Genomic DNA, 16,613 nt, shown 5'->3' on the forward strand with positions numbered 1-16,613 from the left:
AAGCCCACTTGTCCGAATGTCCAATACCCAGTAAACAAATGCCCATCGCTCTGAAAATAAACACTCTCCCTTATAATTATAATGTAGAATGACGGCGATCAGTTGGAACAAAGGATGTCATTGGTTAAACACATAATTCTGCGCGCGAAATTCATCTGAAATGAAAGTTCGCTTTAATATTTTCCACCCTCAAAAATGTTCCGCAAGGGTGTGCAACCATTCATCAGAACCCAATCAGTTCTTATACATTTCTATTTCTGGAGGAACGTCTACGTTTCGATGAGGTGAATCAATAAAAGAGCACTGAATGAAAGAAGGAATAAAAAGCGTACACAAAGTAGCGATACAAGATGAGTGGTCGAGAAGAAAGGGGTTGATACCAGAGAAAGAAAGATTGGGTGGAAGAGAACAAAGGAGGGGAACAAGAAAAAAGCAGGAAAAATATAAATGTTGGGAAAAGGGAATGTATCAACATGTGGGGTAAGATAAAGACAGTGAAAGAACAGAGATAAAGGGGAATATAATGTCATGGGGAGAATAGGAAAAAGGAGAGATGAAAGGACAGAGAAAGGAAGACGGGATGACAAATAAAGAGATGTCAGATTGGAGAATATCACAAAGACAGAACGAAAACAAGAGGCGGGAATGTAAGTCATGGGAAACAGAACAAAAAGAAACAAAAATTACAGAGGCTGAGGGGCTGAGAGGGATACAAGACCAAAAACTGAGACAAAAATAAGGAAGAAAACAGACTGTCAGAAAAAGAGAATGAGAGAACAGATTTTTCTTGTTCCAAATGCTTTCTTTTGCGCCCGTCAGCGGTTAGTTCGGGGGAACACTGTCCCGCCGAGCCAAACTCGTTTAGTGTCGGATCTGAGGCTGGAGAGGACAGAATCAGAGTGGATCACAGAGGATTACAACACTGCACAAACACTGAGGTGATTGTCTTTCTGTCTCCCCCCCCCTGGATTCTCCTCTTCTCCTCCTTTTCCCACCCCTCCTTCTTCTTGTCTTCCTCATTTCCACCAGGAGACCAGGAGACATGAGAACTGACATCAATGGCTTTCATAGTAGACATTGAGAAAAACAACGTATGTACACTGCAATTACTGTTTGTTCTGGAAGATACCACAGCAAAATTGCGACAAGCGTGAATGAGAAGGACAAAGTACAGAACTTGAACCGCTCCAAGCAATCCGCTACCACAACCCGTTCCTTTTCCCTCATCAAATACCAACGCTTGGTCAGTGCCTCTCGTCATCTGATACCGACGCACCGGGGCACTTTTAGCCTTTGTATGAGTCACACCGGGACTTCAACTAACTCTAGTGTAAACCCATCTGCATCATTATTAGATGGTCAGAGCAACAGACATAGTAAGAAAAGGGAGCAAGTCCGCTGAAGGGGGCGGTTGGGGTGGATTGTTAGGTTACACAAACACTTTCACCCAGGAGAACACTGTTCGTGTTAAACCAAGTCAACATCGACTTATTTAACTTAACTTCTGTTACGTGACTTATATTTAACTAATGCTGCGGACGTAAGTTACATAACAAGCGTACTCATTTTATGTAACAAATGTACTTATTTTGACCCAAACTACAACCTTTTCTCACAATCTGGCCCGTGGACAGTACAGATTCTAGATCCGACAAGGTTTTGGGGGTGCAGATCTCAGCCAATGAGGGCTGTTCAGCAGCTCCAGTTAGCAGCTCTCTGACCAGCTTTGGGTTAGTGGCGGCACCCAGAATTACACCAATGCACATGAGTGTACTGTACTGTATACTTATTGCACATAGAATGACCATATTCTGGATGCCTTGTGTACCATATTATGCACATATCCACAAAGGTCAGCTTGATTTATTTTGAAACTCTAGGATCTCCACTAGTGTTGCAAAATAAAGCTTTGTGGGTTTAAAGAAAGACCACCATTGGTGAAGGGCTACAGAAAGGCGCCCTGACTGTAAACATGAGGTAGTTTGACAGTTAAATGGTGCAGAGGAAAACAATAACCCATGTTCAGGCCTTCACTCAAACAAGACTCCTCTTATTCATCCAATCAAACTGTTTAGAGAGTCTTTTCATCATAATTTGTCAATCTTAAGAAAACTTATAATTGCCATAACATAAACCAAACTGGAGTTATTTTACTGTCCCAAACATACCTAAGATAATGTGTTTGACATCAAGAGACTTTGTGATTTTGACATTGACATGTTGTTAGTAATGAATGATGAATGGTTACCATATTTTCCCTCACTGCAACATATACTCTAATGTGTGCCACTAATCTATACATTACGAAACTAACTCAATAAATAATCAACATGTATGAGCTTTCATTAGACACAAGTGAATGAGATGTTGCTCTTCTCTTGGCCAGCTCTCAGATGTTAAGAATAAACTCTTTTTGGATAAAAAAAACATCACAAAATGTGGATTTGTTGTGTTGATTCAGCCACAATAGTGTCAAGTCAGTTTACATTAAACAAGTACAGTTTATTTTGTAACATTATTGAATCAAACTGAATTTAAAGACACAAACAAAACCATTTTTATACAGAAAATTAAAAAATCATCCCTGTCATACAGATTTAGAAGCATCACAGTCACTGGGAAAGTCCTGGTTTTAATTTGTCTTTATACGAGTGCTGAGAAAATGTCCTTTGTTTTAATCCCAAAGTCTTGGGTGTTTCTTTCTGTTTTTTTCTTCAGATAATTATTCCCAAAAGCCCCAGAGTTATTGTACTCCAAAAAAAATGCCTGTCTCTCTGATGTTCTTTGTGTGTCACAGTCAATTAAAATGGAAACAAGACTCTGTTGGTGTCAACAGAAAAGAATGTCAAATGCAGATGTAGAAGTATTTGTTGAATATTTTGTTTGAACTGCTGGTTCCCTGCGGCTCTATCCTCGAGAGTAAATGTTTGGAAAAATCTACTATTGCTCTGTTTTCAACCAATGGTGGCCACAAGGAACGGTGTGGTGAGTATAACTGGTTTCACTGTACAAGATAGACGGTTTTGTTCTACTGTTTCACATACAAAAAAAGTATTGTGTGTTGGACTAATGCAGAACAGATGCAGGATAAATCCTTGAAGAGAGACTTCTGTTACTTTGCTCCCACTGTACACACATTTTACAGGATAGCTGTGACACAAACACCCACAGAGAGACCTCTACAGTGGCTACACAATCTTTTATTTTCTCAACAGAAACAAAACCACAAATTCTCATTTTCATTTCCAGTCATAAGGTAAATAACATTGGTGTGGGAGGGAACATTTCTGGTTCACTGGTGTCACTGGTAGAGCAAAGTGTAACATGTAACCCATTAAAGAACCATATGAACCTCAAGAGATCTTTGCAATTCAAGATTTCATTTCAAAGGCAAGTTTACACAGACACACAATAAACAACATTTTGGATGGCGAGTAGAAACTCACTGCTCCAATGCTTGTAAAATTAAAGTTATTTTTAAATTAATAGTTCAACATTTTCTTGCAGAGAGTGTGAATATCATTACCACTGTCATCGCTGTGGCATAAGTACGGCGTTGGAACTGAGAGCCTTGTTTAGCCCAAAGTCAGCCAAGCCTGGATGAGTCAAGATGTTTAATTAACACCTTTAATGTTAATTATTACACAAACTGGACGAAACAACCTACACGCTGTGGTTCTACTGGGAGTAACATGGTGTAACTATTTGTGCACAGATTCAACAAATAAGATACAAACTGTTAATGAGTACATATTAGAGGTCCTGTTGGGAAATCTTCTTGATTTGGAAGAAAAGAAAGATGATTCCAGTCTTGGGCTCCAGTGGTATCGATCTTCTCATCTAACTCTCAGCAAGAGAGCAAATTATTTCCTAAAATGTCGAGCTACTCTTTGAAATGCAGAACACAACATCTACGAAACAACCAAACAAACACTGTCCTTTCTGTACAAAAACAGATTCAAAATTAGGGACATTTGATTTTGAATAAGTAGTGTTGCCTCTATACAGCTATTACATTAAACCCAGTGCAAAGAGAACATTTCATCGTCTCAATTTCTCCTTCACATAGTGCCAATAGACAGCAGCTATGCTATATATACACACACACATTAAAAGGCTACATCAAAACAAGGTTTCCAAAAATCACAAGACTCAAAACATGAATTATTATCCTTGAATGTTAAGAATGGGAAAATGTGTAATGAGAGTGGTTCACCAGCTCATCATTATTTATGTTTCTTTGTATGAAGCTACAAATATCCAGACCAGATATGATGGATTTTAAAGTATAAAGTGTAGCTGTTCTCATATTCTAAATAAGACATTTCCAATGGCACTTAATTTGTAGAACCCAATCTTTTGTTATTTGTAGGACTAAATTACTCTTTTTAATCTTAAACTAAGACATTTTTGTTTAAACAAGTGGTATGCCTGTTATAGGCTACCACAGAGGCTTACTGGTTGAAAAATAATGACCTTTGAATCATCAACATATCTGTGTTTGCCAGAAAGCAAAGCAACTTAAAACGTCCAGATTTTGGCATGGAGTGAGGCCCTGTCAAAGAATGAGACAGAGAAGGAACGGCATGTATCACGGTGAGAAAAAACCCCGGATCCGGCATGTAAAACATCCTGATCGTTTGTGGGAGACATCAGTGGTCTACTCTGGGTCCGTGGCCAAGGCTTTCCCGACAACACAGAGATTTGTGTAGGCTGGATCAAGCCTCTCCCATCCAGTCGTTTTACTTTGTCGATCTACTGAGTTTCTCCTTCATTTAACAAACAAAATAACTGAAGTTCAGTGAAGATGAGCATTTGTGTGATCCTGCGATGAAATGTCAAAAATTTGATGAGATGACATTGTGATTGTGATTTGTTGTAGTTGTGGAGTTTTTTGGTGACCAGATTACACGCAGTCCATTTAAAGAAGTTGTTTAACGTGTATAATCTTCCTATTAGTACTGTTTGTCACCAGAAAGGGTTCGAGTGCAGAGAAACAAAACATGTGGAACAGGTTGGAGCAGGTAGGTACCTCAACTAAGGCAAGTGCTTGTTGATATCCTACAACCCTAGATGCTAGGTCATACACAGAGACCTAGCATCCTTGATAAGTAACTAAAAATGCTATTTTAAGGTGCTCTCCAGCTGTCTTGTGTTTATCTCCCCAGCAATTGCAGTGTTTTTTTCTTCTAAGAAGCACCTCACGTGACTAAAGTAAAAATGTAACCTCTAAGCAGGACACTGCACTAGCTCAGCATACTTTTTTAGTAGCTGATTGCTCAGCAAAAGCCAAATCCTTATGCTGGAGCTTCTGCCTTAAAGGTGCCATGAGCTAGTAATTTGTGCACATCCCACAAATCCTGCAATCAATCTTATGGGTCATAAGTTACCCATGTTAGCAAGTCTAATCTAGCCACAGTAGCCCATAGCTGTTTAAAGCTGCTTAGCTAGGCATCCAATTGTTCAAGATCATGTTCAGGAATGCATTTATTTAAAACTAAGCATTTTGTTTCATTTCTTCTTTTTTTCCAGTCAGCAAATTTTTTTAAACTTTTTTCGCTCTTCCCAGCTCTGGCTCCAGTAAGAGTTGGTATGATGCAATTACCTTTCTTCTCCACATTTAGAAAAACCTTTGACATTTACGGTTGGAATCTATGAGCGATAAGCAAGGCTTGGCAATGATTAAGAATATGAGCCAAAACTATTCTTTCCCAAATACTTCCTCCCGATTGTGTAACAATGGTTCAAATGAACCAAACCAAAGTGTGCATTATGCCAGGAGGTACATATAAAGGATAAGGTGGAGTATTTATCCAGTGATACAGGCACTGTAATAGACAGCACTGCTGGCATCAGAAAGAGCAGATATAAGAGGGCTGCTCCCTTCCTCACATCCACCAGCACCACTCAAAATGCTACTGACATCCCTGTTAATTAAACTGCTATTCATGCTACTACCTACATCACTGCTACTGCGCCCACTCAGGACTTTGGATCCCCCACCACAGCCCTCGACACGTCCGTAGGCCCCCTCGCGATTCCTTCCGTCGTTTACATACTGGTCAAATTCATGCCTGTCCACCTCTGACCAAAACTCAGCAGAAGAAGACCCCAAATGGCAGGAGGACTCGAGATTTGAAGACTCTAAGTGCAAAGGAGGAGGGAAGGTTGATGTGGGGATGGAAGAGGATGGGCAGGAAGGAGAAGTTTCAGGAGGAGGTGAAAGCTGCCCCAGGTGAGAAGGCATGTAATATGCTGCATTTGGAGCGTTGTTCCCATACATTTGGCTGAAGTAGCTGACAGGAGCAGTGGGTTGATGTGGCATTTGGTGAGATTTAACCAGCTCAGGGAGGATAATGGAGGGCTGGGAGTAAGGGACAGGGGAGGAGGAGTCAGATAGAGGTGGTGGGCACTTTACAGGACTTCTTAAGGCAATGTGGTGACTAGAGGTGTGATTTAACCTAGAGCTCATGCTCAAGATCATATTTGACTCAACGGAACTCATTCTAGAATCAACTCTGGAATCTCTACTTGGACTCAAACAGGTGTTTAAACCGGCGCTAACACTCATTCCTGAACCCTGACTGTGTGTTGCTGCACCATTTATGGCGTTGTGGTGACTGTGGTTGTTGTAATTGTGGCTGTAATGTTGGTTATGATGGTGGAGGTGCTGGTGGTAACCACTCCAACCTCCCATCCCTGCCTCCTCTTGCATATGTTGGGGGAAAAACACAGAATCCCCAGCTCCGTCTTCCAGAACATCCAGAGGGGACATCTCTGGAGTGGGCAGGCCATAGCTCTCCAGCTCTGAGTGTCCTGGGGCCTGGAAGTCCCTGAAGTGCCCAAGAGGATGCAGCAGGTGGTGGGAGTGATGATGATGTCCATAAGCAGAACCGCCAGAGACACTTTCTGGACCCAAGGAGCTGATACCAGGTCCTAATCCTAGTCCTGGTGCCCCTCCCTGGGCTAAACTATGCAGCAGAAGCCCCGGTTCAACCCGCTTGAGTTTTTTAGTGGTCTTTTTACGGCGAGGCCTGTACTTGTAGTTCGGGTGATCCTGGAGGTGCTGGACACGTAGACGTTCTGCTTCCTCCACAAATGGTCGCTTGTCTGTTGCGCTCAGGGCCTTCCATGACTGACCTGATGAGATGAGAAAAAATTTGCAACTTTAACTATTTTATAATATTATTTTAACACCATTATTTTTGAAATATTACCACAAAAAAACCACAATGACATAACTACGCCTCAGACTTTGAGAATAGTTCTATTGCAATGTAGTTAACCTTTTATTTTCTTGATTACCAATTGTTCGGCCTACGAAATATCATGTGAGAGTGAAAAATGTTCATCACTATTTTCAAAAGAACATGCTAACATATTTAAACAGCTTGTTGTGTCCAACAAACTGCCCAAAACCCAGAAGCATTTAGTTCACTATCAAACCCTCAGCAAATATTCATATTTGAGGAACTGGAAACAGTGAAATTACAACATTTTGCGTTGAAATAACTTGGAAGTGATTATCAAAATCCATCGGGCAGTTAGTGTTGTTGGCGTTCAGATTATTTTCTGTTAAAATTAACCCTAAATGTAGTTGTAATACATGTTGTTCCAGGATGCCAGAGCGTCCTGGAGATCCCTGTGTGTTGGCTCTGATTTAAATAAAGAAATCCCTCACAACGACAGCAGCATTTGCAACATTACAGTCTGTACGATGTTCCAAATGGCCTAATTTTGAGGTGGTTATTCTTGTCATCTGGTGAATCGTGACCATCTATCTGATGTACTTATTCACTGCATTCAGTGCTGACATTCCCAGTTTGTCTTATCTTTGTAGACACCAGCAGCCGAGAGGTTTGAGACTCATGCCTCCTTTCAGACGCTTTCTGCTTTGAATCTCAGAGGCTCTAAAAATCTCAAGCTGCAGATGAGCTCAGCAGAAGTGTGAATATGAGACACTGTATGAATTTGAGGGAGGGTAATGTGAAAAAAGAGCATGTTACGAATTATAGTAAGAAAAAGGCAAGTCGGTAAAAACTGCTACATGCAATATTAGTACTTTGTTGTGCTATTCCTGACATGAACATGAAGACTTTTAGTATCATGTTTCAAATGTTCAGTGGCATTAACAGCTTTCAAATTGGAAATTGAAAATGATTCAGTCTATTTTGCTCACTTTGCACACAAATGAAAATGCATTACAATAAGTTACTTAGGTTGCAAAAGTCAAGGCGACATCAATAATGCACTGTAAGCCCTGACCCCTGACCCCTGACTCCATGTGACTGCCTCCTCTTGAATCTATTCTCAATTATACTACCTGTAAGAAAATATTTTGGGTGAAGTATTTATTTATTTTATTTAATCCTTTATTTTCATCAAATCCTCACCCCCTGCACAGTTAAATAGTGGTGAAAAATGTGTAGTTTCCTCAGTGGAGAACATACATTGATGCACAGCGGTGGACAGATTTATCCTGGAGGAGTTTGAGTTTTACACTGATGTGAAGATCTAGTTAAACATATGAAACTGTACATTTGCTGTCATACATATACATTTTAATATTATAGTAGCAAATCTGTATCACTATTAAGTCATATTCAATCGATGGATGATTTGTCAAAAGAAGAATGCAATATTAATTTAGTGTAATCATATAAATGTGAGACATTTTGACCATGAATCTTAAATGTCACTCTATATATTGGTACGATTAGCCCTATTGAGACCACAATGACTCAGAGGGGTGGGGTTTTCCCACTGAGCTATAAATACTGGGAAAAGAAAAACTGTTAAAATATTGATTTTTGCAATTTACATACCTGAAAGTCAAAGCTTTGGTTTGATATGTTAGTTTAGGCATCTAAACTGGTCAGGGCCCAATTCCCCAAAACCATCTCAAGACTGTGATCATAGCTTCAAGATGCTTTTGGGAAACTGTGTCCTGATGTGGTTAATTTCACACCTCAACAAAGATAAAATAAATGCCAAGAAATGAATTCATCATAGTCTGGTGAGTCTCAGAATTCTCTCTATTGAACGTTTTAAAAGCTGCCAGCCCGACTAGATTTTACCAGTCTGGTTTCACTGGAAAGTTTTGATGACCTCCATATAGGTTCGGTTACAGTTTTATTTTGCCCTGATTGGGGTTTTTGTTCCCTGACTTACCTAGCATCTTGCTGAGCACAGCGTTGTGCAGGTCGGGGTTCTGCACGGCCAGTCGTTTCCTCTCATCTTTGGCCCAGACCATGAAGGCGTTCATAGGCCTGCGGATCCTCTGCTCTCCCCCCACAGCCTTCCCATCAGTTGTGTCTGGCGAAACACCTCCTGCCTGGGTCAGGTCCGGACTCTGTCCCCCTGAACTTGGTGTCAGAGAAAGCCTCGGTTCTGTTCTCCTCATGTTCCTGCTTCTAAGGTCATCGGGAGAACTGCAGTCCCCGGAGATGTTCTGCTCAAAGCCCAGTTCAGAATCAGAAGCAGGGCTCGGGCTCCCCGACGCCCAGTGGCCCCCGAGAGACATCCGGCTGGCATGCAAAAGAGTCTCTCTAGACAAGCTGGACTCGGCTAAATTCATTCCAGAACAGGGCTTGGATTCAACTTTTAGTCCAAGTGGAAGTGAGCAAACGGCTGTCTCAGTAGCAAAGTTCTGGAAAAAAAATGTTGCTCAAAATGTTTCAGATGACAAAGAGAAAGCTCAAGAGAGGAATGTGATTGATTTGGAGCACAAATCCCAAAGCAAAGCATCGAGATCTGAGAGGAGTCGGGATACAAGAACGAAAGAGAAAACAAACACGTTGTGGTGCAGGACGTTCCCCCTGGAAATGATCCACAATGATTCTGCCTCTCTTTTCTTCACTCTGTTTTGTTCCCCTCAAAAGACAACAGTTCTTGTTTGGAGTCTGTGGTGCAGTGGTTTGTCCAAAGCTTGACTCTCCTCCGTCACATGGACCGTCCGACTCACTGTCTCTCTGTCTGTCTGCCCTCTTTGAAAGTTTTGAAACTTGTGGCCAGATTTAACCGACCCATGCTGAATATATATACCCCGCCCTGACCAATCATATAAATATATAGCCGGGGGACTCAACCAATGAGACGCCAGGCGGGCACAAGAGGAAGAGACCAGTGTGTGTGGGAGAGCAAAGAAGGGATGGGGGCAGGTCCAAACGTTGCCTCCCCCTCTTTCCTCCTCCACGACCGCCACCCTTTTCTCCCCCCTGAAGCTTCACACACACACACACACACACACACACACACACACACACACACACACACACACACACACACACACACACACACACACACACACACACACACCCTGTCCGCCTGAACAGGGAGATGTAATCATAGAGGTTCCATTGTTTCTGCCCAACTGAGAATAAAGCTTCTCACACACTTATTCAAGGCCCACATGCATGCAAACTATATACACACACACACGGATTCACACACACACACACACACACACGTTGCACAGATACACACGTGTGTGAAACAAGCGCACACATCTAAATGAGACCAAGACAACACATTTATAATTACAGTTGTACACAAATGAGAGACAAAACATGACAACGCACACAAATACATTGTGTGGGTGTGTGTGTGTGTGTGTGTGTGTATACTTGAGGGCAGAGCAGCGGTAACACAGTCAACCACAGTCCCAACCAAAGTGATTTGTGGCTGAGTTTAACAACAACTAACTGAGAGAAGAAGAAGAAGAAGAAGAAGAAGAAGAAGAAGAGGGGCAGTCAGGGGGGTGGGTCGGGGATTGGGTGGTGAAGTTGATGGTGGTTCAGGCATATTGTGCTGCAACAGTTAAGGTTCCAGATTTGATTGATGCAGCAGCCAGTTGCTCGCATAAAATACTGACCTGCACTGTGAATTAGAACATGAAATATACCGTAAGCATGTTGCATGTAGTGATGAAACAATTTGTTTATTAATCAATAATTCAAACGCCAAAAACAATTGATAGTGATATTAGATTGAACATTCGAAGGATTCATGTCGAACTTTATCTTGTTTCAGTTATCGCAGCCACAGAACATGTGAGCAGATGAATCCAGGAAGATGATGAAACAAATATGGGCGTGGTGAAATGTTTATTGGATTTTGAAGGCTTGTTGAATTTATTTGACTGTGTTGTTGTCACACTTTATCAACGTATGTTTTATATCTTGGTGCAAAAATCTGATACAACTGATACAACTACTGTCTACTCAGTGAATATGAGAGGAAAAAGTTGCTTTAATGTCGTATGTTATTTTCAACCTCTTCCCGCAACTAAACAACATCTTAAGATGAATATTGTATGTGTTGAGTTTGTCTGCTTGCCAAGGACATGCCCCCACCCCCTCCCTCCACCACAATGTAATGACCCCCTGCACACACACACACACACACACACACACACACACACACACACACGCACACGCGCGCACACGCACACAGTACACACTTACTTTCCTCCCCACGCCCAGCTCCAGGGGAGACTGCTGCGGCGTCTCAGAGCCTCCTGCTCCACCAACCAGGAACTAGTGCTACTTATCACTGCTGTCCCAGGCTCCTTACGTGTGTGTGTGTGTGTGTGTGTGTGTGTGTGTGTATCTGCTGCATCTTTATGTAATTGTTTGTAAGAGTAGTAAATGCATCGAGGTGTGTGTACGCCTTGAAACAATACACATTTAAGTTCATAGTTGAGCTTATAGTTGATATAACATGTTAATTTGGGATCTTTATTATATTATATTATTAGCAAAAGCAAGACAACATAAAGCTCAACAGTGAGGCTCAATATAGCAAGACAAACCAATGTAAGAGTTAAACCCTGATAACAGTATAATAGAGGAAACATGAAAACAATTGATTCGATAAAAATAAACGAAGAAAGAAGAGAAAAAAAGAAAATAATCTTGTAAAATAAAATATAATAAAATATATTCGATAATAATAATATCAATAATTAAATAAAACAGTAAAATGCCGACATCACATAAAACACTGTACAAATTGGTTTTAAGAATTCATTTAAAAGAGATTACTGATTATGCACACCTTATCTCCTCGGGCAGGTCTTATCGGCTAAATTTCATACTATTCAAAATAGAATTCTATTTTGAATAAAAGCAAAGGTATCTTATCATGAAGCAGTACAGCATAAGGGTTTTTTAGACCTGTTAATGTAACCACCAGGTTTCATCCTCTGGGGACCATGAATCTCTGTGTAAAACGTCCCCATCCCTAAAGTAGCAGCCTCCCTTTCGAAATCCATTTTTGCTTTTGTATTTGACAATGTAATCAGAGGTGTGCTAGGAAATCATGAACTGGAAATGAGCAGACAAAACATCGCCTGGCATCCACGTGTTCTTCACATCCACCTGATCTGTTGTTTTATCCGGATACCATAGAGTTCATTATCACTTAATGTCCCGTCCAGTGTAGATGTGTCTATCACAAAACAAGGAGTAACGTGTGTTTGTTTGTGCGTGTGTGCATGTGAGAGAGAGCGAGAGAGACAGAGACAGTGTCATGGCACCACACCTTTGCCACAAAGGAAATTTGGCAGCAGCTCCAGACTTTGTGGCGAGAAAGAAAAGAGAGACAGAGAGAGAAAGAAGGAGGGAGTACATGGCAGAGGGACATTTTTTTCTTATAACTCTTGATAATACACATACACCAAAATACACACACACACACACACACACACACACACACACACGCACACACACAAACAAGGCACACACCAACATTCTGGACAAGAAGTCAAGACACAATGGCATCGTAATGGGTGTGTTCACTCGAGTGTGTGTGTGTGTGTGTGTGTGTGTAGGTGTGTGTTTATGTGTGAGAGAGGTCATGTTCACACACCGTTCTATTTTTGAACACACTGAAAGAGGGAAGTGTGTGTGATGATGGATTGGAGACACACACACGCACACACTCATACACCGTTAACTGGTCACGACGGGAATCCCCCACCTTTATCATCTACTGACACACGCATACACACACACACACACACACACTTGCATAACACACACACACTTGCATAATGCACAAGATTCATATCAGAAACAGACACACACAAAATTCATATGAAATTGACCTTTAGAAATGGGACTCAACAAGCCTTCATGAGCCCTAATATCAGAATGAAAAATACTTTGCGTTATGTTTTAAGCTAAGATGATCCAAACAACGACTATCTGTGTCAGTGATTGGCTGGTACGTCAGGATTAACTTTTAGTAACCAGGTAGCTTAACGAGACACCTATGATTTACGAGTTGGTTTGCACCAGTGATGCTTAGCTTGGAGCATGCTAACAGTAGATAAATAGCACAAAACAGAAAGTACAGCTAAGGTTAATCATTAGTCTCATACGACTACGAAAAATAATTATTTTGACCTTTGGCCCCCAAAGTGATAATTCAACCTGAGGAGAAGATGATTTTGGGAACATGCAACTTTGTGGCAATCCATCCAACAATTGTTGAGACATTTCACTCAAAAACAGAAATGTTCGCCTCATTTGGTTGTTGATCTCTTAAAGTCTAGACCAAAGTGCCGGACTGACAGACAGACCAGAATTGCCATTGCCATCTCTAAAGCCACATCACTAGAAAGGCTAAAAACGGTTATGCAATACAACATATCATAACTTTAGAAATGGTGCCTGTTAGGCAAGCTAAACTGAGTTATGAGTTGTTTCTCTTTTGGGGGGGGTTGAAAGTGGATGACCTACAACATGTAAAAAACTACATTAAACTACAAAAAGTTAATTTTTCAGAGTTCTGGGTTTTTTTCCCTTCATTTTCAATGGTGCACGCTGCCGATACTGTTCTATTTTTTGGTAATTGTGGTTTTGTTTTTTACCACTTCTTTGCCATGCCGAGTGGGCTCCAAAAGGAGTTTCACGATCTTATGAAATCTCATTCGAAACCCACTGTGCATTTCAAAAGATGCTTTTCTCAGTGTTGCTTGTGTTAGATGTCTGCTTGGTCATTTATGTGTTCATGTGAGATGTTTGATGATCCAAAAATGCATGGGCGTGATCGAGAAGAAGCATTTTTTCCTAATTGCCCTTGAACTGGAGGTTTATACATAATATACATGCTGAGTTAATGAAAGCCACTCCAAACTCTGATTGAATAATTTCATAAATGTGAGCAAAAGTGTGAAAATGACACAGACTTTTTCCAAACTGCTGTAAAGGCTGATTAACAACTTAATTGTTTTTTTCTCTCTTGTAGACACAGCAACAGTACAAAACAATCACTGTTTATTTTAAAGCCTCAGATCTTGGGGAAAGATTTTACACTCTTGTTTATTGGGTTTATTTATGATTTATTTATGACGCCCCTATGGATGAATGGCCACCTAGCATTCGCCTATATTGCCTTCAGTCGTTTAGGGCCGGCTCTGTCTATTTATCTGCACGCCGAGAGTAGCTTTACCTTAACGTTATCCTCTATTAACATGCGACAGCACTTTACAGTGACCAGATACTAACCTTTATTTTTTTGGACCGATGTCTAATGGACCTAAAGATCTTATAACTACTCTTAAACTTAAACTTTTTATGTTTTAAACAGAAATCTGGTTCGATAGACATAGCAGTACTGAATTAGCCCCTCCTAATTTTAACATTATAGATGTGGTCGGAGGTGAAATCAAAGGGTAAGGAATTGCCGCTTCATTTAATGAGGCTTTTTTGGGCAAACTGTGAGGAACCCAGAGACAGCCGGCAGCTGGCTGCACCGTCAGCTATTGGTCTGTCTCTCTGTCTGTCTATTCATAGCCCTGCAGCAGAGCTTATCATTTCTTATCCTGTAATTAATTCACTGCAGCACCGCGGGACAATATACGACCTTTCCCTACTGAACACAACGCCTCTGTTTTCAAGTCGAACACTTGTTTTTGTCTCTCATCCCTGATGTCCCGCTGTCTTCTATTGCCTCCTCGCCCCTGTCATTTTCTGTCTTTCTTTTGCTGACTCCCACGCTAGTATTCTCACAACACTGCCTCTTTGACAGAAGTATTCAAATCTTTAGTTTGTATCTCTTTTGTTTTTGTTTTCAGATCTTAAATCTCTTCTTTATACTTCATTCCTCTCTACTCATCTTCTCTCACCATATCTCTCGCCCAAATCAGATAAATGTGCTTCTATTTCATATTAATCACAATCACAATCAGCTATATTGGTCATGTATGCAAACACATACAAGGAATTTGACTTTTTCAAAGAGTATAATCAGGAATCCCCCCTTTCTTTTTTCTCAGAATTAGACGTGCTCACGTACAGAAAGCTAGCAGCAAAGGTCGGGAGACAATGGAGAGATGCATCATGGGAAAGTGACCTGTGGGCCATTTGATGTCATGATCAGGATATGAGCGATCTTCTGTGACAGGTAGATCAGTGACTCAGTGGTTGGGGTTGTGACCTCATAGATAGGAGGTTCTGGGTTTAAATGTTGTGCATGGTCCTTTTTGAGCTGACAGGGTTTCATGTGTCATTCACAGTTTTCACATTTGAAAGGAGACAAAGCTGTGCAATGTTATGAAGAATTTCTGTATTTAGACATTGTCGAATCTAAAACCGCTACTTACTCTTTACAGCAATAGCAGTTTGTAAATCACAACGTCTTCCTCCTTATACATTCAGATCTTGACTCAAAATTCATCAAATGTAGAATATGTCTTATGTATCAAAAGTAATGGAATTGTTTGTTTCTACAGCCACTGTTAATCACCAACTCCAGCTACTGCCCTCAGGGCAAAGGTACACATCGATAGAAAACAGTTTGTACTTGTTGCCATTACATATCTTAGGACAGCTACTTGTTGAACTCTACTTGCTACCCCAGCACACAGGATTTTATAAATATGTATTTAACATATATTCAGTCCTCACCATTGAGTTCCATGGTGCGCTTTCTATATCTTCTATTGTGTATTGCGTTTGTATGTAAATTCATTTTAATATGTCCTGTCTGGATGTGAAATGATTGTGTTTTATTGTACCCTTTTAATAGCCGATTTTGCAAATGCATACCAAATAACAAGTTTTCTTTTCTTATTTTACAACATTGACGCATTATTATTATTATAACTACATCACTAAGAGTTAGAATGTCCTTTCGACATTACTACATCTGTTGTACTTTCCTCTGTCTTATCATAAACTCTATATATTCTGTGTGTTACCAATAACACATGAAAAAAGTGCCATAGAATACTCACAGCATCGCTCACGTGCTGAATGAAGAAGACATGCAGTGGTTGTGAAATAAGCCAATAAAAAGGAGAGTGAAACAAGATGAAAAGAATAAAGAAATGAAGGAGGTGACCAGTTGTTTTAATACATTTTCCAGCATGACAACGTTAAAGGACTGCTTCAGCTTCCTTGCAACCCTTTCCCATTACTGTCTATGGGAAAAGAACGTGAAGCATTGTTGCATATTTCACAACCAAACGTCATTGCATACCATTCCTCCTGATTACAAGTGTATGTGGCGCCAAAAATGTCGTGGTGACAGGGAAAAAGTGAAGCAGTAAAATTGGGGGGGTTATATATAGTTTATGTGGAAAAAAATTATTCTGTATGATATTT

At 40.6% G+C, this 16,613-nt stretch overlaps 1 protein-coding gene across 1 annotated transcript; it reads right to left on the reverse strand.

The window, feature by feature from the left end:
* Positions 1–3,185: 3,185 nt before the first annotated feature.
* On the reverse strand, positions 3,186–9,988 carry sox18 (SRY-box transcription factor 18). Its single transcript, XM_079274496.1, has 2 exons — positions 9,172–9,988; positions 3,186–7,140 (listed from the first exon to the last, which is right to left on the reverse strand). Exons 1-2 carry the CDS (start codon positions 9,575–9,577, stop codon positions 5,810–5,812), a joined length of 1,737 nt encoding a protein of 578 aa, XP_079130622.1. The 5' UTR covers positions 9,578–9,988; the 3' UTR covers positions 3,186–5,809.
* Positions 9,989–16,613: the final 6,625 nt, after the last annotated feature.

Source organism: Melanostigma gelatinosum (genome assembly GCF_949748355.1).
Source record: "Melanostigma gelatinosum genome assembly, chromosome: 8".
NCBI lineage: Eukaryota > Metazoa > Chordata > Actinopteri > Perciformes > Zoarcidae > Melanostigma > Melanostigma gelatinosum.